The 23,370-nt window shown below is 47.5% G+C and overlaps 1 protein-coding gene across 1 annotated transcript in view; it reads left to right on the forward strand.

Moving 5' to 3' along the window:
• Positions 1 to 22,707, forward strand: part of abca3b (ATP-binding cassette, sub-family A (ABC1), member 3b) — a 58,827-nt gene extending 36,120 nt beyond the window's left edge. The window contains exons 9-17 of the mRNA XM_052508448.1: positions 4,689 to 4,862; positions 5,073 to 5,254; positions 7,478 to 7,615; positions 10,158 to 10,287; positions 13,717 to 13,871; positions 17,228 to 17,383; positions 19,711 to 19,921; positions 21,879 to 22,029; positions 22,503 to 22,707. Of these exons, the coding sequence (XP_052364408.1) occupies positions 4,689 to 4,862; positions 5,073 to 5,254; positions 7,478 to 7,615; positions 10,158 to 10,287; positions 13,717 to 13,871; positions 17,228 to 17,383; positions 19,711 to 19,921; positions 21,879 to 22,029; positions 22,503 to 22,692 (1,487 nt within the window). The 3' untranslated portion in view covers positions 22,693 to 22,707. The remainder of the gene's footprint in view (positions 1 to 4,688; positions 4,863 to 5,072; positions 5,255 to 7,477; positions 7,616 to 10,157; positions 10,288 to 13,716; positions 13,872 to 17,227; positions 17,384 to 19,710; positions 19,922 to 21,878; positions 22,030 to 22,502) is intronic.
• The last annotated feature ends 663 nt before the right edge of the window (positions 22,708 to 23,370 follow it).

A 23,370-nucleotide genomic window follows, 5' to 3' on the forward strand; every position in this document is an offset into this window, starting at 1 on the left:
CTGAAACTCTGACCTCCTGCAGTGTTAGGTGAGTGGGTACTCACATTCAGATCTGAACTGCAGAGTTAGGTGAGTGGGTACTCACATTGACGGGCTCCTTGGCGTGACTCTGCAAAGGGGGCTTCATTTAAATTCAGGAAGCAAACTGAAACATAATTTCTTCATTGCTTTTTGCTTCTTGCTGGTAGTAATGGAGGAATCAGCCAGGCCTGAATGTTGGGGTCCACTGGGGACTGGATCAGGGGCTGATGTGGATGGAGAGCCCCTTTTGTGGGCTGTGGATTCAGGTTTTTAGTGTCTTGCGTTTAGAGATGAGGCAGTTCTTAATTTGTCTTTATTTCTCCCTGTCTCTCTCTCTCAATTCAATTTCAGTTTAAGGGGCTTTATTGGCATGGGAACCATATGCTTGCATTCCAAATAAAGTGAAATAGATTATAAACAATAAAGTATTTACTGTAAACATTACACTTACAAAAGTTTCAAAATAATAAAGATATTACAAATGTCATGTGTCTATATATACAGTGTTGTAGTGAGGTGCAAACGGTTAAAGAAGAAAAGGGAAAATAAATAAACATATGGGTTGTATTTACAATGGTTTTTGTTCTTCCCTGGTTGCCCTTTTCTTGTGGCAACAGCTCACAAATCTTGCTGCTGTGATGGCACACTGGAATTTCACCAGATCAATATGGGAGATTATCAACATTGGATTTGTTTACATATTCTTTGTGGGTCTGTGTAATCTGCAGAAAATGTCTGTCTCACGCTCTCTATCACCTTTATTTCTGTTGCTTTTATTTCTGTTGTTGCTCATCCTCTTCTCTCTCCACCTCCCCTCACTCTTTCTCCCTCTCCTGCTGTTAGGTAGCACCTGGCCTCTCTGGGGACTGAATTATTAATGTACCTTGGAGCAAAAGCAGGTGGAATTTTCTGTGAATAATGTTTCTCGCGTTCTTTCTCTCTCTCCCCCTCTCTCTCTCTGTCTCTCTCTCAATGTGTGCTAGTCTGAAAGGTATGCAGGTTGAAGGAATAGCAAATACAGATAGCCAGACGGGCACAGAATAACTATTTTAAGATTAATCTTCGACCCTGGCATTGCACACACAGGACCAATGAGTCCCCTGTTCTAACTACCTCTCCCTGGCCCAGAGTTGTCTTGTATGTAATTACCGATGGAGTTGATGGGTGAACAGAGGCTGAATACTGCCTTCACATCTAATCTGAAAGGATGGAGGAGGTTATCTTTCTCCTCTTCTCTCGCTCTCTCTGCGCTCTCGCTTGCTCTCTTTCTGCGCTCTCGCTTGCTCTCTCTCTGCGCTCTCGCTTGCTCTCTCTCTGCGCTCTCGCTTGCTCTCTCTCTGCGCTCTCGCTTGCTCTCTCGAGGCGCTCTCGCTTGCTCTCTCGAGGCGCTCTCGCTTGCTCTCTCGAGGCGCTCTCGCTTGCTCTCTCGAGGCGCTCTCGCTTGCTCTCTCGAGGCGCTCTCGCTTGCTCTCTCGAGGCGCTCTCGCTTGCTCTCTCGAGGCGCTCTCGCTTGCTCTCTCGAGGCGCTCTCGCTTGCTCTCTCGAGGCGCTCTCGCTTGCTCTCTCGAGGCGCTCTCGCTTGCTCTCTCGAGGCGCTCTCGCTCGCTCTCTCGAGGCGCTCTCGCTCGCTCTCTCGAGGCGCTCTCGCTCGCTCTCTCGAGGCGCTCTCGCTCGCTCTCTCGAGGCGCTCTCGCTCGCTCTCTCGAGGCGCTCTCGCTCGAGGCGCTCTCTCGAGGCGCGCGCTCGCCGCTCTCTCTCGAGGCGCTCTCTCGAGGCGCGCTCGCTCTCTCGAGGCGCTTTCGCTCGCTCTCTCGAGGCGCTCTCGCTCGCTCTCTCGAGGCGCTCTCGCTCGCTCTCTCGAGGCGCTCTCGCTCGCTCTCTCGAGGCGCTCTCGCTCGCTCTCTCGAGGCGCTCTCGCTCGCTCTCTCGAGGCGCTCTCGCTCGCTCTCTCGAGGCGCTCTCGCTCGCTCTCTCGAGGCGCTCTCGCTCGCTCTCTCGAGGCGCTCTCGCTCGCTCTCTCGAGGCGCTCTCGCTCGCTCGCTCTCTCGAGGCGCTCTCGCTCGCGCTCTCTCTCGCTCGCTCTCTCGAGGCGGCGCTCGCTCGAGGCGCTCGCTCGCTCTCTCGAGCGCGCGAGGCGCTCGCTTGCTCTCTGCGCTCGAGGCGCTCTCGCTCGCTCTCTCTCGAGGCGCTCTCGCTCGCTCTCTCTCGAGGCGCTCTCGCTCGCTCTCTCGAGGCGCTCTCGCGCTCTCGAGGCGCTCGCTCTCTCGAGGCGCTCTCGCTCGCTCTCTCGAGGCGCTCTCGCTCTCTCGAGGCGCTCGCTCGCTCTCGAGGCTCGCTCTCTCGGCGCGGCGCTCGAGGCGCTCTCGCGCTCTCTCGAGGCGGCGCGCTCTCTCGAGGCGCTCGCTCTCTCGAGGCGGCGCTCTCGCTCGCTCTCTCGAGGCGCTCTCGCGCTCTCTCGAGGCGCTCGCTCGCTCTCTCGAGGCGCTCGCTCGCTCGCTCGCGCTCCGCGCTCTCTCGAGCGCGCTCGAGGCGCTCGCTCGCTCTCTCGAGGCGCTCTCGCTCGCTCGCTCTCTCGAGGCGCTCTCGCTCGCTCGCTCTCTCGAGGCGCTCTCGCTCGCTCGCTCTCTCGAGGCGCTCTTACGATCTCTCTCTCGGCGCTCTCTCTCTCCCCCGGTCGCTCTCTCTCTCTGCGCTCTGTCTGTGTTCATATGGGTTGAGCTGCACACACTCATCTGTCCTCTTTTTATTGTTCTTCTCATAAAGGAATGTCATCTCTCTGTCTCTCTCGTTCTCCAAAGGAACAGATAATGGAAACTTGGTAGTTTCTATGTACGTAAGCTCCATTCAGGCCTAAAGCAGCACATTGTCAGCCGCAAGTGGCTTTTCACAGGGCCCTAGTCATTTCACAGGAAGAATAGGGAGAAAGAGGAACGTATTGTGGTATTTCTCTTGCACAATGCATCTCCTCTGTTTTCTCTCCTCTATTTCTCCACCCATTTCTCTCTTCCTTTACTGTCTTGTCTGAAGATTCTGTAGAAGCTGACCAGTCAACAACAACACAGTGTGACAGTTACTTTATAAAACACTGATGGTGCAGTGGAACCATGCATTGTGACTATAGCTTTCCCTACGTTTTCGAGAATCCTATCGGTGTAGACAATTATCATACAGACTTTTCTAAGCATGCAGACCATTCGTATACAGACCGTCTCAAGGCTGTGCCTACGGGGTCATTAGAGAAGTGTTCATTCACACCTTGTGTTCCCGTCATCACATCCATCATGCTTCTCACACCTCTTTGTGTACATCGGTTCATCAAGGTGTGTGTGTGCCGAGATATGTTGCCTTTCACAAGGACGACTAGTGTGACAGGAACTATAAAAGCCACAAGTACAACATACTTTGTTATTCATAAAGTGTTGAGCATTTTCCATAGACTGTCTTGTATTTGGTATCCATCTTGCATCTACACCGTGTCGTGTCTGGACTTATTAATGTATATTTTGTAGGAAGTGGGTTTTATACTGTGGGAAAAGGGGCGGTTCTATGACGCCTGATGCAATGTCTGGGCTCACTGGGGTGTGGCCACTGACTAGTTAAAACTTTAACGAAACTGTTCAACTGTTCTGCCGGACGTGTTACCTGTCCCAGACCTGCTGTTTTCAACTCTCTGGAGACAGCAGGAGCGGTAGAGACACTCTGAATGATTGGCTATAAAAAGCCAACTGACATTTTACTCCTGAGATGCTGACTTGTTGCACCCTCGACAACTACTGTGATTATTATTATTTGACCCTTCTGGTCATCTATGAACATTTTAACATCTTGGCCATGTTCTGTTATAATCTCTACCCGGCACAGCCAGAAGAGGACTGGCCACCCCTCATAGCCTGGTTCCTCTCTAGGTTTCTTCCTAGGTTTTGGCCTTTCTAGGGAGCTTTTCCTAGCCACCATGCTTCTACACCTGCATTGCTTGCTGTTTGGGGTTTTAGGCTGGGTTTCTGTACAGCACTTTGAGATATCAGCTGATGTAAGAATAATTTGATTTGATAGCTAAACAAGTATCTCGTTTAGAAGGCCAACATGACATTACATCTTCTCACAAATAGTTTCATATTCAATCATATATTGTACACAACATTCAGGTAGAAAATGAATAACTGAGAAACGTACACTTCAAAAACTACCATTATTCTGTGCTACCATCCTTCCTAATGTCACAAAATAAAACAACTCTGACAGGATTGTTCTTTAAATACCCACGGACCATTCCCACAAAAATATAAATATTGTTTAATCCTCCAATTTTTGGGAAATGGAGTTGAACCAAGAGAAGCTCTTTATTTCCCCCCTCTTTCTGCATGACCAGGGGAGAGAATCTCTGGCAGGAATTTATGACCTTCTTTCATAAAGTCATAACTTGTGGTGGGAGAGCGAGAGGGGGGATCCACGATATACACCCCAAAGGGCCACGATGTGACAACTGTTTCCCCCCCTCCAGACCTTTCCCTCTCAGCGTGTTTAAGGAGATCAGTTTGAGCAAGGCAATCTACAAAATCACTAATGACAAGTTATTTGGGATCCAAGGGGATTTGCAGATCAGTGATTCTTTGCAGTCTGACTGCTATAATCTTTCTCAAACACACGCCGTCTCTCTCCCTCTCCAGCCAATGTGGCGGCGGCGGCGGGCGGCTTCATCTACTTCCTGTCCTACCTGCCGTACGTGTTCCTATGGCCTCGCTATGACCTGCTTAGCCACGCCCAGAAGGTGTCTTCCTGCCTCATCTCCAATGTGGCCATGGCCATGGGAGCGCAGCTACTAGGCATGTTTGAGGGCAAAGGTGAGCCATGTTCTCATGAGACTCACACAGAGAGACGCACACACAGAGAGACACACACACACACTCCCACCAATGCCCTCATACCAATGTTGTGTTTAAATACCAACACTCCAATTATGAGTCTTCACAATCTATACACAATATATTTCAAATGTCTCTACCCAACTTTACTCCCTCCCTCTCCTCCCGTCCATCCCCCCCTTCCCTCAGGCACGGGGATCCAGTGGTGTAACCTGTTTGAGTCGGTGACGGTGGACGATGACTTCTCCCTGGCCCAGGTGCTGGGGCTGCTGCTGCTGGATGCCCTGCTCTATGGCCTGGTGGCCTGGTACGTGGAGGCTGTGTTCCCAGGGGAGTACGGAGTCCCTCTGCCCTGCTACTTCTTCCTACTGGTACGTAGGAGTGGGTGTAGGTTGGGTCTGGGTGGTGGTGTGGGGGGGAGATAAGGTGTGTGTGTGTCCATGAAGTCAGTGTTCCAAGGGGAGAAATCTATTAGAGCAGGGGTGTCCAACTCATTTCATGGAGAGCTGAGTGTCTGCAGGTAAAAAAAAATGAAGCCCTAAACAATGGAAACAGTGGAAATGCCTTACTGTTCAAGTTCAAAGAAGGAGTAAAAACTTGCAGACACTCGGCACTCTGTGGAATGAGTTTGACACATGCGCGTTAGAGCTTTGCCCATTTGACCCCTAGTCTGAGAGGAATGCAGAATGACTACTTTTATTTACAAGAAATATCAGGAAGTATATGTTGTGTCAGACAGTGAGAGTGAGGCTGGCTGTGTTTCCTGGACTGGAAACTCAAACATGTTCATTAGGGCACACAATAGCAAAATGTTTTGCAATGGAAGACGGTGGGTCCCTGATGAATTTGATACCACGATAGGGGTCCTCAGCCCCTTAAAGTTTGAGAACCCTTGCATTAGGGTTAGACAGATGTCTTTGATGGTTCCTTTAAGGTCCACTAGGGTTAGACAGTTGTCTGATGGTTCCTTTAAGGTCCACTAGGGTTATACAGATGTCTGATGGTTCCTTTAAGGTCCACTAGGGTTAGACAGATGTCTGATGGTTCCTTTAAGGTCCAGGGTTGCGACGACCCATCCCGGATCCGGTATCGTGACTACGGCTCAAGCTCATTACCATAACGCAAAATGCAAAAAAATATTCTTAGAAATATTTAACCTCCACACATTAACAAGTCCAATAGCTCAAATGAAAGATAAACACTGTTCATCTACCCAGCAAGTCAGATTTCTAAAATGTTTTACGGCGAAAACATAGCACATATTTATATTAGACCACCACCGAAACAAAAGACGAGAGGCAGCCATTTTGTCCCAGAAAATATAAAATTATAAAAGCAGGATTAAAAAATAAATCATTAACTAACCTTTTGAAAATCTTCATCAGATGACAGAAATAGTACATGTTACACAATACATTTTTTTTTTTTCAATAATATGCCATTTATATCCATAAATCTCTGTTTACAATGACGACATTTCAAAAAATGCTACTCAAATGTCCGGAGAAATGATGATAGCTCCGACAGATAACGTCAGATAACAAGCAATAAACATGACTAAATATACATGTTCTACATATAGTTACAAAGATACACTTCTTCTTAATGCAACCGCTGTATTACATTTATTTTTAACGTTACAGATTTCGTTCACTGGCTGGCTATAAGGTGAATGCACCAATTTGTAAGTCGCTCTGGATAAGAGCGTCTGCTAAATGACTTAAATGTAAATGTAATACAATGAGACGGCGCTCAGATATTAGCAGTATGTCTCCTCTACGTTTGGAGTCCACAGAAACCCAAAATAACCACATAAATATTCCCTTACCTTTGATGTTCTTCGATCAGAAGACGTAGAAGGAGTCATACTTACCCAATACATTGTTTGGTTTCACGTTGTGTGTCTCTGTATTAGCATATGCTAACAGCTTCAGCTGAAATGCACCCAAAATGACTTCTGGTCCCGCACTCTTGCGCATCAAAACTTCAAATTTACATATTATATGTCGACTAAACTGGTCAAACTATGTGCAGAATCGAGCTTTATGATGTTTTTAACATGTAAAACAATGATCAGCGCGAACAGACAAACCGCCTTCAATTGCTGTTACTTGGAAAAGAACGTGCCCCAAATCGGCCGCGCGCAATAGAGTGCATGTATTTGAGTGACACTAACATTTTCGCCCGCCAAACGACGAGGGCTCGCGGGATTCTCACAATGAACGCGCCATTTGAAAGCAGGGTGAAACTATCGGGTGGTTTTGTTTTGGATGCTTTGTCATTGACCTTAGTTTGGGTCTCATTTGAATGTTTTCCAAAGCCCCTGCTAATACATCTGACTCCAATAATCAACTAATCATGGTCTTCAGTTTAGAATGCTTTTAGTTTCATCAGTTGTGTTGACTAGGGATGGGGGGAAAGTATGACTACTCCGTCCCCGAGGACTGGAGTTGACCATCCCTGACTAGGTTAATGTTTACTCCATAGACAAGACCTATGATAGAGGTATCTTTCTGATACTGACCATAAGGGTACGAGCTGAGGAAAGAGAAGCATTCCACTTATTTTCTTTCTCCCATTCCCTTTCTCTCCAGCCGTCCTACTGGTGCAGCAGCCCCCGCATGGCCATGGTGAAGGAAGAGGAAGACGTGGAGAAGGCTCTGAAGGGAGAGTTCATCGAGGAGGAGCCAGCCGGACTGGTCTCAGGAGTCAAGATCAAACACCTGAACAAGGCAAGGTCTTAAATGCAACCTGTCCACCCAGTCCCAATTCTATCCCTACCCCTCCCCTTGGCTGTAACCCTATGATGTCTGCAGATCTGTAGAGTGGAAGCAACACAGTGAAAGCTCCTCCACTACACTGCTTATACTGTTCAGACTCTTCAGTTCCCTATACATAGAAGGCTTGGGCCAAGGAGTTGGGAAGCGAATTGAGACTGAGACATCAAGTGGTTGAACATGTTTTTCCAAAAAAAGAAAGAAATCCCCTTGTAACTTTACCATTATGGGAGTGTGCCTTTATTTCAGTGTGGTCCTCAACATGTAAAAGAGCATCTCATTTCTTATTGTTATGTAATGATGTTTTTGAACTGGAACTAGGCAGGAGGAGATTTTTGGTACATTTTTTGTATGTTTTCTTCCGTTTGAAGATTAATCAACACAACCCAGGGCTGGGGAGATAAAACACGTTGCTAAGTTTGGGAGAAGGAGATGAGGAGAAGGATAACGGAGAAGGCGATTATGACGCTAGGCCCTTAGACCCAGGGCTGGAGATGAGGTGATTAGACCCAGGGCTGGAGATGAGGTGATTAGACCCAGGGCTGGAGATGAGGTGATTAGACCCAGGGCTGGAGATGAGGTGATTAGACCCAGGGCTGGAGATGAGGTGATTAGACCCAGGGCTGGAGATGAGGTGATTAGACCCAGGGCTGGAGATGAGGTGATTAGACCCAGGGCTGGAGATGGATAATAAAGAGCAAAATAATGACTTCCCTCAGGGATAGGTAGGCTATTGTTGTCATCAAATTAGTTTATTAGTCACATGCACAGGGTCGCAGATGTAATTGCAGGGTACAGTGAAATTGTTAGGCTCCAAACAGTGCAGGAAGTTTTTGTCATGATGCTCCTATATTGCCCGCGTCAGAGTGATGGAAATGGGGAGAACAGGCCGTGGCTCGGGTGGCTGCGGTCCTTAATGATTTTCTCAGTGGATAAATAGGCAGTTGTAGTCACTTAGATGGAATGATTTTAATCCAGAGATAGGTTGGTCATTGTAATCATTTCGATGGAATGATTCCCCCAGGGATAGGTATGCCATTGTAATGATGTTGATCCAGGGATAGGTTGACCATTGTAATGATGTTAATCTAGGGATAGGTTGGCCATTGTAACGATTTTAATCCAGGGATAGGTTGGCCATTATAACGATTTTAATCCAGGGATAGGTATGCCATTGTAACGATTTTAATCCAGGGATAGGGATGCCATTGTAATGATTTTAATCCAGGGATAGGTTGGCCATTGTAATGATGTTGATCCAGGGATAGGTTGGCCATTGTAATGATGTTAATCCAGGGATAGGGATGCCATTGTAATAATTTTAATCCAGGGATAGGTTGGCCATTGTAATGATTTTAATCCAGGGGTAGGTAGGCCATTGTAATGATTTTAATCCAGGGATAGGTTGACCATTGTAATGATTTTAATCCAGGGGTAGGTAGGCCATTGTAATGATTTTAATCTAGGGATAGGTATGCCATTGTAATGATTTTAATCTAGGGATAGGTTTGCCATTGTAATGATTTTAATCTAGGGGTAGGTATGCCATTGTAATGATGTTGATCCAGGGATAGGTTGACCATTGTAATGATGTTAATCCAGGGATAGGTTGACCATTGTAATGATGTTGATCCAGGGATAGGTTGACCATTGTAATGATGTTGATCCAGGGATAGGTTGGCCATTGTAATGATGTTGATCCAGGGATAGGTTGACCATTGTAATGATGTTAATCCAGGGATAGGTTGGCCATTGTAATGATGTTGATACAGGGATAGGTTGGCCATTGTAATGATGTTGATCCAGGGATAGGTTGGCCATTGTAATGATGTTGATCCAGGGATAGGTTGACCATTGTAATGATGTTAATCCAGGGATAGGTTGGCCATTGTAATGATGTTAATCCAGGGATAGGTTACCATTGTAATGATGCCTTTAATCCAGGGATAGGTTGACCATTGTAATGATGTTAATCCAGGGATAGGTTGGCCATTGTAATGATTTTAATCCAGGGATAGGTTGGCCATTGTAATGATGTTGATACAGGGATAGGTTGGCCATTGTAATGATGTTGATCCAGGGATAGGTTGGCCATTGTAATGATGTTGATCCAGGGATAGGTTGACCATTGTAATGATGTTAATCCAGGGATAGGTTGGCCATTGTAATGATTTTAATCTAGGGGTAGGTATGCCATTGTAATGATGTTGATCCAGGGATAGGTTGACCATTGTAATGATGTTAATCCAGGGATAGGTTGGCCATTGTAATGATTTTAATCTAGGGGTAGGTAAAGCCATTGTAATGATGTTGATCCAGGGATAGGTTGACCATTAATGATTTTAATCCAGGGATAGGTTGACCATTGTAATGATTTTAATCCAGGGATAGGTTGGCCATTGTAATGATGTTAATCCAGGGATAGGTTGGCCATTGTAATGATGTTAATCCAGGGATAGGGATGCCATTGTAATCATTTAGATTTTCATCCTGCCAGGAGTTCAAAGTGGGTAACAAGACGCGGCAGGCTGTCAAGGATCTGACAGTGAACATGTTCGAGGGCCAGATCACAGTTCTGCTGGGGCACAATGGAGCCGGGAAGACCACCACACTGTCCATGCTGACAGGTGGGACACACACACACACACACACACACACACACACACAGCCATACACATTGCTACTTTTCCTTTGTACAATCTACAGACCGAATTGAAAACAGTGATTACGCTAACAGAACCGAAAGCATAGACAGGCCACTGTGCCTCCACTTAAAACCAAACTCACAATAGACTTTGTATTGTAAAAATCACATTGTAATATGTTTCTCAGGGATGTATCCATTCATGGTTGTTTCAGTCCAGGGATAGGGCCCATTAATGATGTTTCTCTGTGTAGATGCCAGGTCTGTTTCAGGGTAGCAGGGCCTACATTAACAGCTATGTTTCTCTGTGTATCCTCCAGGTCTGTTTCAGTAGCAGGGCCTACATTAACAGCTATGTTTCTCTGTGTATCCTCCAGGTCTGTTTTCAGTAGCAGGGCCACATTAACAGCTATGTTTCTCTGTGTATCCTCCAGGTCTGTTTCAGGCAGGGCCACATTAACAGCTATGTTTCTCTGTGTATCCTCCAGGTCTGTTTCCCAGGGTAGCAGGGCCTACCATTGTAATGTTTTCTGTGTATCCTCCAGGGTCTAGGTGGCCATTACATTAACAGCTATGTTTCTCTGTGTATCCTCCAGGTCTGTTTCAGTAGCAGGGCCTACATTAACAGCTATGTTTTCTGTGTATCCTCCAGGTCTGTTTCAGTAGCAGGGCCACATTAACAGCTATGTTTCTCTGTGTATCCTCCAGGTCTGTTTCAGTAGCAGGGCCTACATTAACAGCTATGTTTCTCTGTGTATCCTCCAGGTCTGTTTCATGTTAGCAGGGTCTACATTAACAGCTATGTTTCTCTGTGTATCCTCCAGGTCTGTTTCAGTAGCAGGGCCACATTAACAGCTATGTTTCTCTGTGTATCCTCCAGGTCTGTTTCAGTAGCAGGGCCTACATTAACAGCTATGTTTCTCTGTGTATCCTCCAGGTCTGTTTCAGTAGCAGGGCCTACATTAACAGCTATGTTTCTCTGTGTATCCTCCAGGTCTGTTTCAGTAGCAGGGCCTACATTAACAGCTATGTTTCTCTGTGTATCCTCCAGGTCTGTTTCAGTAGCAGGGCCTACATTAACAGCTATTTTCATCCTGCCAGGAGTTCAAAGTAACAAGACAGCCAGGTCTGTTCTCAGTAGCAGGGCCTACATTAACAGCTATGTTTCTCTGTGTATCCTCCAGGTCTGTTTCAGTAGCAGGGCCTACATTAACAACTATGTTTCTCTGTGTATCCACACTCCAGGTCTGTTTCAGTAGCAGGGTCTACATTAACAGCTATGTTTCTCTGTGTATCCTCCAGGTCTGTTTCAGTAGCAGGGCCTACATTAACAGCTATGTTTCTCTGTGTAACAGTCTGTTTCAGTAGCAGGGCCTACATTAACAGCTATGTTTCTCTGTGTATCCTCCAGGTCTGTTTCAAAGCCAAACTCTACATTAACAGCTATGTTTCTCTGTGTATCCTCCAGGTCTGTTTCAGTAGCAGGGCCTACATTAACAGCTATGTTTCTCTGTGTATCCTCCAGGTCTGTTTCAGTAGCAGGGCCTACATTAACAGCTATGTTTCTCTGTGTATCCTCCAGGTCTGTTTCAGTAGCAGGGCCTACATTAACAGCTATGTTTCTCTGTGTATCCTCCAGGTCTGTTTCAGTAGCAGGGTCTACATTAACAGCTATGTTTCTCTGTGTATCCTCCAGGTCTGTTTCAGTAGCAGGGCCTACATTAACAGCTATGTTTCTCTGTGTATCCTCCAGGTCTGTTTCAGTAGCAGGGCCTACATTAACAGCTATGTTTCTCTGTGTATCCTCCAGGTCTGTTTCAGTAGCAGGGCCTACATTAACAGCTATGTTTCTCTGTGTATCCTCCAGGTCTGTTTCAGTAGCAGGGCCTACATTAACAGCTATGTTTCTCTGTGTATCCTCCAGGTCTGTTTCAGTAGCAGGGCCTACATTAACAGCTATGTTTCTCTGTGTATCCTCCAGGTCTGTTTCAGTAGCAGGGCCTACATTAACAGCTATGTTTCTCTGTGTATCCTCCAGGTCTGTTTCAGTAGCAGGGCCTACATTAACAGCTATGTTTCTCTGTGTATCCTCCAGGTCTGTTTCAGTAGCAGGGTCTACATTAACAGCTATGTTTCTCTGTGTATCCTCCAGGTCTGTTTCAGTAGCAGGGCCTACATTAACAGCTATGTTTCTCTGTGTATCCTCCAGGTCTGTTTCAGTAGCAGGGCCTACATTAACAGCTATGTTTCTCTGTGTATCCTCCAGGTCTGTTTCAGTAGCAGGGCCTACATTAACAGCTATGTTTCTCTGTGTATCCTCCAGGTCTGTTTCAGTAGCAGGGCCTACATTAACAGCTATGTTTCTCTGTGTATCCTCCAGGTCTGTTTCAGTAGCAGGGCCTACATTAACAGCTATGTTTCTCTGTGTATCCTCCAGGTCTGTTTCAGTAGCAGGGTCTACATTAACAGCTATGTTTCTCTGTGTATCCTCCAGGTCTGTTTCAGTAGCAGGGCCTACATTAACAGCTATGTTTCTCTGTGTATCCTCCAGGTCTGTTTCAGTAGCAGGGTCTACATTAACAGCTATGTTTCTCTGTGTATCCTCCAGGTCTGTTTCAGTAGCAGGGCCTACATTAACAGCTATGTTTCTCTGTGTATCCTCCAGGTCTGTTTCAGTAGCAGGGCCTACATTAACAGCTATGTTTCTCTGTGTATCCTCCAGGTCTGTTTCAGTAGCAGGGCCTACATTAACAGCTATGTTTCTCTGTGTATCCTCCAGGTCAGTTTCAGTCAGGGCCTACATTAACAGCTATGTTTCTCTGTGTATCCTCCAGGTCTGTTTCAGTAGCAGGGCCTACATTAACAGCTATGTTTCTCTGTGTATCCTCCAGGTCTGTTTCAGTAGCAGGGCCTACATTAACAGCTATGTTTCTCTGTGTATCCTCCAGGTCTGTTTCAGTAGCAGGGCCTACATTAACAGCTATGTTTCTCTGTGTATCCTCCAGGTCTGTTTCAGTAGCAGGGCCTACATTAACAGCTATGTTTCTCTGTGTATCCTCCAGGTCTGTTTCAGTAGCAGGGCCTACATTAACAGCTATGTTTCTCTGTGTATCCTCCAGGTCTGTTTCAGTACATTAACAGCAGGGTCTACATTAACAGCTATGTTTCTCTGTGTATCCTCCAGGTCTGTTTCAGTAGCAGGGCCTACATTAACAGCTATGTTTCTCTGTGTATCCTCCAGGTCTGTTTCAGTAGCAGGGCCTACATTAACAGCTATGTTTCTCTGTGTATCCTCCAGGTCTGTTTCAGTAGCAGGGTCTACATTAACAGCTATGTTTCTCTGTGTATCCTCCAGGTCTGTTTCAGTAGCAGGGCCTACATTAACAGCTATGTTTCTCTGTGTATCCTCCAGGTCTGTTTCCTCCCAGCAGTGGCAGGGCCTACATTAACGGCTATGACATCTGTCAGGACATGGCTCTGATTCGCCACAGCCTGGGCCTGTGTCCGCAGCACGACGTGCTCTTTGACAACCTCACTGTCCAGGAGCACCTGCTATTCTACACACAGGTAAGACATGCAAACAGGCAGGCAGGCACCGAGACAGGCAGGCAGGCACCGAGACAGGCAGGCAGGCAGGCACCGAGACAGGCAGGCAGGCAGGCACCGAGACAGGCAGGCAGGCAGGCACCGAGACAGGCAGGCAGGCACCGAGACAGGCAGGCAGGCAGGCACCGAGACAGGCAGGCAGGCAGGCACCGAGGCAGGCAGGCAGGCAGGCACCGAGTCAGGCAGGCAGGCAGGCAGGCAGGCAGGCAGGCACCGAGACAGGCAGGCAGGCAGGCAGGCAGGCAGGCAGGCAGGCAGGCAGGCACCGAGACAGGCAGGCAGGCAGGCACCGAGACAGGCAGGCAGGCAGGCACCGAGTCAGGCAGGCAGGCAGGCACCGAGACAGGCAGGCAGGCAGGCAGGCACCGAGGCAGGCAGGCAGGCACCGAGGCAGGCAGGCAGGCAGGCACCGAGACAGGCAGGCAGGCAGGCAGGCAGGCAGGCAGACAGGCACCGAGTCAGGCAGGCAGACAGGCACCGAGTCAGGCAGGCAGACAGGCAGACAGGCACCGAGTCAGGCAGGCAGCAGGCAGGCAGAGTCAGGCAGGCAGGCAGGCAGAGTCAGGCAGGCAGACAGGCACCGAGTCAGGCAGGCAGACAGGCACCGAGTCAGGCAGGCAGACAGGCACAGAGACAGGCAGAGGCAGGCAGGCAGGCACAGAGACAGGCAGGCAGGACAGGCACAGAGACAGGCAGGCAGACAGGCAGGGAGGTAGACAGGCACCGAGTCAGGCAGGCAGACAGGCACAGAGACAGACAGGCAGTCAGGCATGCAGGTACAGAGACAGGCACGCAGGCACCATTCCCCTCTACTTTCCTTACATTCCGTCCTCTTATCGTTCCTTTTAAGTTTACTTTCTCAATTTCACTCTAACTTTTCCTCACATTCCATACTTCCCTTCTTCCCACTTATGTCTCTCGCGCTCGCTCTCCCTTGCGTTCTGTCATGCTCTCGCTCTCTATTGCACTCTCCAGCTGTGGTATGTATTCCTTATGCCTCATCTCCAGCTGAAGGGTTATTTCTTATGTCTCTCTCTCTCTCTCTCTCTCTGTGATCATCTCTTCTCCAGCTGAAGGGTTATTCCTTATGTCTCTTTCTCTCTCTGTCTCTTCTCCAGTTAAGGGTTATTCCTTATGTCTCTTTCTCTCTCTCTCTTCTCCAGCTGAAGGGTTATTCCTTATGTCTCTTTCTCTCTCTCTCGTCTCCAGCTGAAGGGTTATTCCTTATGTCTCTTTCTCTCTCTCGTCTCCAGCTGAAGGGTTATTCCTTATGTCTCTTTCTCTCTCTTCTCCAGTTGAAGGGTTATTCCTTATGTCTCTTTCTCTCTCTCGTCTCCAGCTGAAGGGTTATTCCTTATGTCTCTTTCTCTCTCTCGTCTCCAGCTGAAGGGTTATTCCTTATGTCTCTTTCTCTCTCTCTCTTCTCCAGTTGAAGGGTTATTCCTTATGTCTCTTTCTCTCTCTCGTCTCCAGCTCAAGGGGTATTCCTTATGTCTCTCTCTCTCTTCTCCAGCTGAAGGGTTATTCCTTATGTCTTTCTCTCTCTCGTCTCCAGCTCAAGGGGTATTCCTTATGTCTTTCTCTCTCTCTCTTCTCCAGTTGAAGGGTTATTCCTTATGTCTCTTTCTCTCTCTCGTCTCCAGCTCAAGGGTTATTCCTTATGTCTTTCTCTGTCTTGTCTCCAGTTGAAGGGTTATTCCTTATGTCTCTCTGTCTCATCTCCGGTTGAAGGGTTATTCCTTATGTCTCTCTCTCTCTCTCAAATCAAATCAAATGTAAAATCAAATCAAAAAATGTTTTGTCACATACACATGGTTAGCAGATGTTAATGCGAGTGTAGCGAAATGCTTGTGCTTCTAGTTCCGACAATGCAGTAATAACCAACAAGTAATCTAACTAACAATTCCAAAACTACTGTCTTATACACAGTGTAAGGGGATAAAGAATATGTACATAAGGATATATGAATGAGTGATGGTACAGAGCAGCATATGCAAGATACAGTAGATGGTGTCGAGTACAGTATATACATATGAGATGAGTATGTAAATAAAGTGGCATAGTTAAAGTGGCTAGTGATACATGTATTACATAAGGATGCAGTCCATGATATAGAGTACAGTATATACGTATGCATATGAGATGAATAATGTAGGGTATGTAACATTATATTAGGTAGCATTGTTTAAAGTGGCTAGTGATATATTTGACATCATTTCCCATCAATTCCCATTATTAAAGTGGCTGGAGTTGAGTCAGTGTCAGTGTGTTGGCAGCAGCCGCTCAATGTTAGTGGTGGCTGTTTAACAGTCTGATGGCCTTGAGATTTTTTCAGTCTTTCGGTCCCAGCTTTGATGCACCTGTACTGACCTCGCCTTCTGGATGATAGCAGGGTGAACAGGCAGTGGCTCGGGTGGTTGTTGTCCTTGATGATCTTTATGGCCTTCCTGTAACATCGGGTGGTGTAGGTGTCCTGGAGGGCAGGTAGTTTGCCCCCGGTGATGCGTTGTGTAGACCTCACTACCCTCTGGAGAGCCTTACGGTTGTGGGTGGAGCAGTTGCCGTACCAGGCGGTGATGCAGCCCGCCAGGATGCTCTCGATTGTGCATCTGTAGAAGTTTGTGAGTGCTTTTGGTGACAAGCCAAATTTCTTCAGCCTCCTGAGGTTGAAGAGGCGCTGCTGCGCCTCCTGAGGTTGAAGAGGCGCTGCTGCGCCTTCTTCACGACACTGTCTGTGTGAGTGGACCAATTCAGTTTGTCTGTGATGTGTATGCCGAGGAACTTAAAATTTGCTACCCTCTCCACTACTGTTCCATCGATGTGGATAGGGGGGTGTTCCCTCTGCTGTTTCCTGAAGTCCACAATCATCTCCTTAGTTTTGTTGACGTTGAGTGTGAGGTTATTTTCCTGACACCACACTCCGAGGGCCCTCACCTCCTCCCTGTAGGCCGTCTCGTCGTTGTTGGTAATCAAGCCTACCACTGTTGTGCCGTCCGCAAACTTGATGATTGAGTTGGAGGCGTGCGTGGCCACGCAGTTGTGGGTGAACAGGGAGTACAGGAGAGGGCTCAGAACGCACCCTTGTGGGGCCCCAGTGTTGAGGATCAGCGGGGTGGAGATGTTGTTGCCTACCCTCACCACCTGGGGGCGGCCCGTCAGGAAGTCCAGTACCCAGTTGCACAGGGCGGGGTCGAGACCCAGGGTCTCGAGCTTGATGACGAGCTCGTCTCCAGCTGAAGGGGTATTCCTTATGTCTTTCTCTGTCTTGTCTCCAGTTGAAGGGTTATTCCTTATGTCTCTCTCTCTCTCGTCTCCAGCTGAAGGGGTATTCCCAGGAGAAGATTCCAGCTGAGGTGGACCGGATCATCAGGATTCTGAACCTGGAGGACAAGCGACATTCCCACTCCAAGACCCTGTCAGGTGGGATGAAGAGGAAACTATCCATTGGCATCGGCCTCATCGGAGACTCCAAGGTCAGTATTGGATTGTGTCCCAAATGCCACTCAGTTCCCTATTCAGTGCACTGCTTTTGACCTGAAGTTATTGTCTTGTCACTCAATTGAAAATGACTTTATTAACCCCAGAGAGTTAGTTAGCGTGGCATTGTCAAAGTACAGGCATAACATAATTGCATGAATAAATACATATTCCTTTTCCACATGTTGTTGTGTTACAGCCTGCATTTAAAATGGATTACGTTGAGATTGTTGTCACTGGCCTAAACACAATACCTCATAATGTCAAAGTGGAATTATGTTGTTTTTTATGTACGAAAAATATAACGCTGAAATGTCTTGAGTCCATAAGTACGTTTAGGAGTAAACATTTGCTTAACAAGTCACGTAATAAGATGCATGTACTCACTCTGTGTGCAATGATAGTGTTTTACATGAGTTTTGAATGACTACCTCATCTCTGTACCCCACACATGCAATATGTAAGGCCCCTCCGTCTAGAAGTGAATTTCTGATAGAGGATTTCTAGATTCCTATGTATTTTGTAGCCAAAACCAAATTCGCACTCGTTTCTAATTCATTAATGAGGTGTAAGTTCATTAATTATGCATGAAGTAGATCGAGACCAGTCTTAAAAGCCAGGTAAACAGCGTTTAATTCAAGTGAGTACTAAACGCATACACATATTTCCACAGGTTATAAACTGAAAATGACGTCAGCGTTTTCCAAACGTTCTATTTACAAGTAGAGGGGCCCTCTAGCTCTTGAGCCTTCGCGTTATCAGCACAAAGTCAAGGCCAGTCAGTATAAATCAACATTCTAGACAATCTGGAGATGGCCCGTTCCCACCACCTGGAGATTTGTACAACTGAATGAACTAAGGAACAGACCTTCATTGTTACTAAACTCCTGACTACATTATATACAATTGGGAAAGGGAGCAAGAGAGAAAATTCACATGTACAGTACATTATAGCATTTGGACTAGTCAGTTCTGATTGGAATGTATACATCATTAGTCATTTCAACCATAGAGGAAATGATCAATTTCAAACACAGATTCAACCACAAAGACCAGGGAGGTTTTCCAATGCCTCGCAAAGAATGGTACCTATTGTTAGATAAAAAATCAATTAGACTGAATATCCCTTTGAGCATGGTGAAGTTATTAATTACACTTCTGATGGTGTATCAATACACCCAGTAACTACAAAGATACAGGCGTCCTTCGTAACACAGTTGCCGGAGAGGAAGGAAATCGTTTAGGGGTTTCACCATGAGGCCAATGGTGACTTTAAAACAGTTACAGAGTTGAATTACTATGAGAAAACTGACGATGGTTCAACAATAATGTAGTTAGTCCACAATACTCACCTAATTGACAGAGTGAAAAGAAGGAAACCTGTACAGAATACAAATATTGCAAAACACTCATCATGTTTGCAACAAGGCACTAAAACAAAGAAATGCACTTTTTGTCCTGAATATATAGTGTTATGTTTGGGGCAAATCCAGTACAACATATTACTGAGTACCACTCTTCATATTTTCAAACATCGGGGTGGCTGCATTGTGTTATGGGTGTGCTTGAAATTGTTATGGATTGAGGAGTTTTTCAGGATAAAAAAAGAAACCGAATGGAGCTAAGCACCGGCTAAATCCTAGAGGAAAACCTGGTTCTGTCTGCTTTCCACCAGACACTGGGAGATGAGTTCACCTTTCAGCAGGACAATAACCGAAAACGCAAAGCCAAATATACACTGGAGTTGCTTACCAAGAAGTCAGTAAATGTTCCTGAGTTTCTGTGTTACAGTTTTGACTTAAATCTACTTGAAAATCTATGGCAAGACCTGGACATGGGTGTCTAGCAATGATTAACAACCAATTTGACAGCCCTTGAAGAATTTAGAAAATAATAAATGGGAAAATATTGCACAATCCATAGACTGACCCAGCCTTCTCACAGCTGTAATCAATGCCAAAAGTGCTTCTACAAAGTATTGACTCGAGTGTGTGAACACTAAGGTAAATTAGACTTTTATTTATTTCATTTTCAAAAATTCCTAAAAACATGTTTTTACTTTGTCATTATGGGGTATTGTGTGTAGATGGGTGAGAAAAACAATCTCTGAAATCCATTTTTAATTTGGGCTGTAACATAACAAAATTTGGTATGAATACTTGATGCACTGTATGTGCAACACACAAGGCTATTTCAACACATCTTACCCCTCTGGCTCTTTCTTTGTCCCTGTTCCATCCCTCAATCTTCCCGTTCCTCCACCCCCCTCCCTGTCTCTATCTTTGTCCTTCCATCCCTCCATCTCACCACTCCTCCCCTCCAGGTGGTGATGTTGGATGAGCCCACGTCGGGCATGGACCCATCGGCGAGGCGGGCCACCTGGGACCTGCTCCAGGGCGAGAAGCGCGGGCGCACCATCCTGCTGACTACGCACTTCATGGACGAGGCCGACCTGCTGGGGGACCGTATAGTCATCATGGCTGGGGGAGAGCTGCAGTGCTGCGGCTCTCCACTGTTTCTCAAGAACAAATACGGTGAGAGGAGGGAGGGAGAAAAAGAAGAATGGGTAGAGAGGGTAAAGGGTGTGGGAGAGGGAAGAGAGGAGGGAGGGAGGGAGATAAAGAAGAATGGGTAGAGAGGGTAAAGGGTGTGGGAGAGGGAAGAGAGGAGGGAGGGAAATAAAGAAGAATGGGTAGAGCGGGTAAAGGCTGTGGGAGAGGGTAAAGCTGTGGGAGAGGGAGGAGGGAGGGAGATAAAGAAGAATGGGTAGAGAGGGTAAAGGCTGTGGGAGAGGGAAGAGAGGATGGAGGGAGATAAAGAAGAATGGGTAGAGAGGGTAAAGGCTGTGGGAGAGGGGGAAGAGAGGAGGGAGGGATGGGATAAAGAAGAATGGGTAGAGAGGGTAAAGGGTGGGTAGAGAGGGAGGGAGTGGGAAGGGAAGAGGGAGGGAGGGAGGGAGGGAGATAAAGAAGAATGGGTAGAGAGGGTAAAGGCTGTGGGAGAGGGAAGAGAGGGAGGAGGGAGGGAGATAAAGAAGAATGGGTAGAGAGGGTAAAGGCTGTGGGAGAGGGAAGAGAGGAGGGAGGGAGATAAAGAAGAATGGGTAGAGCGGGTAAAGGCTGTGGGAGAGGGAAGAGAGGATGGAGGGAGATAAAGAAGAATGGGTAGAGAGGGTAAAGGTGTGGGAGAGGAAAGAGGAGGGAGGGAGGGAGATAAAGAAGAATGGGTAGAGAGGGTAAAGGGTGTGGGAGAGGGAAGAGAGGAGGGAGGGAGATAAAGAAGAATGGGTAGAGAGGGTAAAGGCTGTGGGAGAGGGAAGAGAGGAGGGAGGGAGATAAAGAAGAATGGGTAGAGAGGGTAAAGGGTGTGGGAGAGGGGAGATAAAGAAGAATGGGCAGAGAGGGTAAAGGCTGTGGGAGAGGGAAGAGAGGAGGGAGGGAGATAAAGAAGAATGGGTAGAGAGGGTAAAGGGTGTGGGACAGAGGAGGGAGGAGGGAGGGAGATAAAGAAGAATGGGTAGAGAGGGTAAAGGGTGTGTGAGAGGGAGGAGGGAGGGAGAAAAGAAGAATGGGTAGAGAGGGTAAAGGGTGTGGGAGAGGGAAGAGAGGAGGGAGGGAGAAAGAAGAATGGGTAGAGAGGGTAAAGGCTGTGGGAGAGGGAAGAGAGGAGGGAGGGAGATAAAGAAGAATGGGTAGAGAGGGTAAAGGCTGTGGGAGAGGGAAGAGAGGAGGGAGGGAGGGAGATAAAGAAGAATGGGTAGAGAGGGTAAAGGGTGTGGGAGAGGGAAGAGAGGGAGGGAGGGAAAAGAAGAATGGGTAGAGAGGGTAAAGGCTGTGGGAGAGGGAAGAGAGGAGGGAGGGAGATAAAGAAGAATGGGTAGAGAGGGTAAAGGGTGTGGGAGAGGGAAGAGAGGAGGGAGGGAGATAAAGAAGAATGGGTAGAGAGGGTAAAGGCTGTGGGAGAGGGAAGAGAGGAGGGAGGGAGATAAAGAAGAATGGGTAGAGAGGGTAAAGGCTGTGGGAGAGGGAAGAGAGGAGGGAGGGAGATAAAGAAGAATGGGTAGAGAGGGTAAAGGGTGTGGGAGAGGGAAGAGAGGAGGGAGGGAGATAAAGAAGAATGGGTAGAGAGGGTAAAGGCTGTGGGAGAGGGAAGAGAGGAGGGAGGGAGATAAAGAAGAATGGGTAGAGAGGGTAAAGGGTGTGGGAGAGGGAAGAGAGGAGGGAGGGAGAAAGAAGAATGGGTAGAGAGGGTAAAGGGTGTGGGACAGATGAGGGAGGAGGGATGATAAAATGAACAGGTGTGATGGAGAGGTTGTGGAAACAGAGAGAAGAGAAGAGGTGGAATGTAGTGGTGAAATGAAAAGGGTTGGATAGAAGGGGTGAAGTGGGAGTGAAGAATACAAGACAGAACATAGTGTGAATAACTAATAGTTGTAGAATGTCATGAGGTGATTCAGAGATGTAACTTTACCTTCCTTCTCCTGCGTCTCAGGTGCTGGCTACCACATGGTGATTGTGAAGGATGCGCTGTGCAACGTGTCTGAGATCACACGGCTGGTCCACATGTACGTTCCCAATGCCACGCTGGAGAGCAGTGCTGGGGCTGAGCTCTCATACATTCTGCCCAAAGAGAGCACCAACCGGTAAGACAAAATCAATACCCAATCTCACACAGGCCATCAGTGCCGATGGCCACAGCTCAGTGTTTAGTGTGACACACACATACTATTTTTGTCAGTCTATTTTGATGAGCCCAAGTTGGGTCCAATCTGAGGGTGTTGCTGCTTGCTACAGTATGATTACAGACACCTCTACTTCTAGAGGTAAGGGTGATGTTTCAAGTAGATATATAGCTTATGTTCCAAATGGCACCCTATTCCCTATTTAGTGCACTACCTTTGACCACTTTTGACCTGGTGAAAAGTAGTGCAGTAAAATGGGAATAGGGTGGTATTTTGGTCCCTGCCCTAGTTGTTGGTTTTATCTGGAGGGAGTATTGACTGACTGTTGAGGTTGTTTAACGGCCTGTGATGTCACCGTAGATCCCCATGACAGAAGACTGTTTTAGATACGGGTCTGACTGATCTCTGATGGATCAACGTTCTTCCCTCTCCAGGTTTGAGCTGCTGTTTGCAGAGCTGGAGATGAACAGAGAAGAGCTGGGCATCGCCAGCTATGGAGCCTCTGTCACCACCATGGAGGAGGTCTTCCTCAGGTATGGGATCACACACTCACCACAGCTCCCAGGGAGAGTACCAGCTAGGTCTGGACCTCTCACCACAGCTCCCAGGGAGAGTACCAGCTAGGTCTGGACCTCTCACCACAGCTCCCAGGGAGAGTACCAGCTAGGTCTGGACCTCTCACCACAGCACCCAGGGAGAGTACCAGCTAGGTCTGGACCTCTCACCACAGCTCCCAGGGAGAGTACCAGCTAGGTCTGGACCTCTCACCACAGCTCCCAGGGAGAGTACCAGCTAGGTCTGGACCTCTCACCACAGCTCCCAGGGAGAGTACCAGCTAGGTCTGGACCTCTCACCACAGCTCCCAGGGAGAGTACCAGCTAGGTCTGGACCTCTCACCACAGCTCCCAGGGAGAGTACCAGCTAGGTCTGGACCTCTCACCACAGCACCCAGGGAGAGTACCAGCTAGGTCTGGATCTCTCACCACAGCACCCAGGGAGAGTACCAGCTAGGTCTGGACCTCTCACCACAGCTCCCAGGGAGAGTACCAGCTAGGTCTGGACCTCTCACCACAGCTCCCAGGGAGAGTACCAGCTAGGTCTGTACCTCTCACCACAGCTCCCAGGGAGAGTACCAGCTAGGTCTGTACCTCTCACCACAGCTCCCAGGGAGTACCTTAAAGCCTGCAGTTGTAATAAATATTAACACTTGTCATGAGTATGTATGTACCTGCAGGCTTTTAAGTGTACACACACAAATATATATATATACACACACACACACACACACACACACACCTACAC

The sequence above is a fragment of the Oncorhynchus keta genome, unplaced genomic scaffold, assembly GCF_023373465.1.
Source record: "Oncorhynchus keta strain PuntledgeMale-10-30-2019 unplaced genomic scaffold, Oket_V2 Un_contig_3627_pilon_pilon, whole genome shotgun sequence".
Lineage (NCBI taxonomy): Eukaryota > Metazoa > Chordata > Actinopteri > Salmoniformes > Salmonidae > Oncorhynchus > Oncorhynchus keta.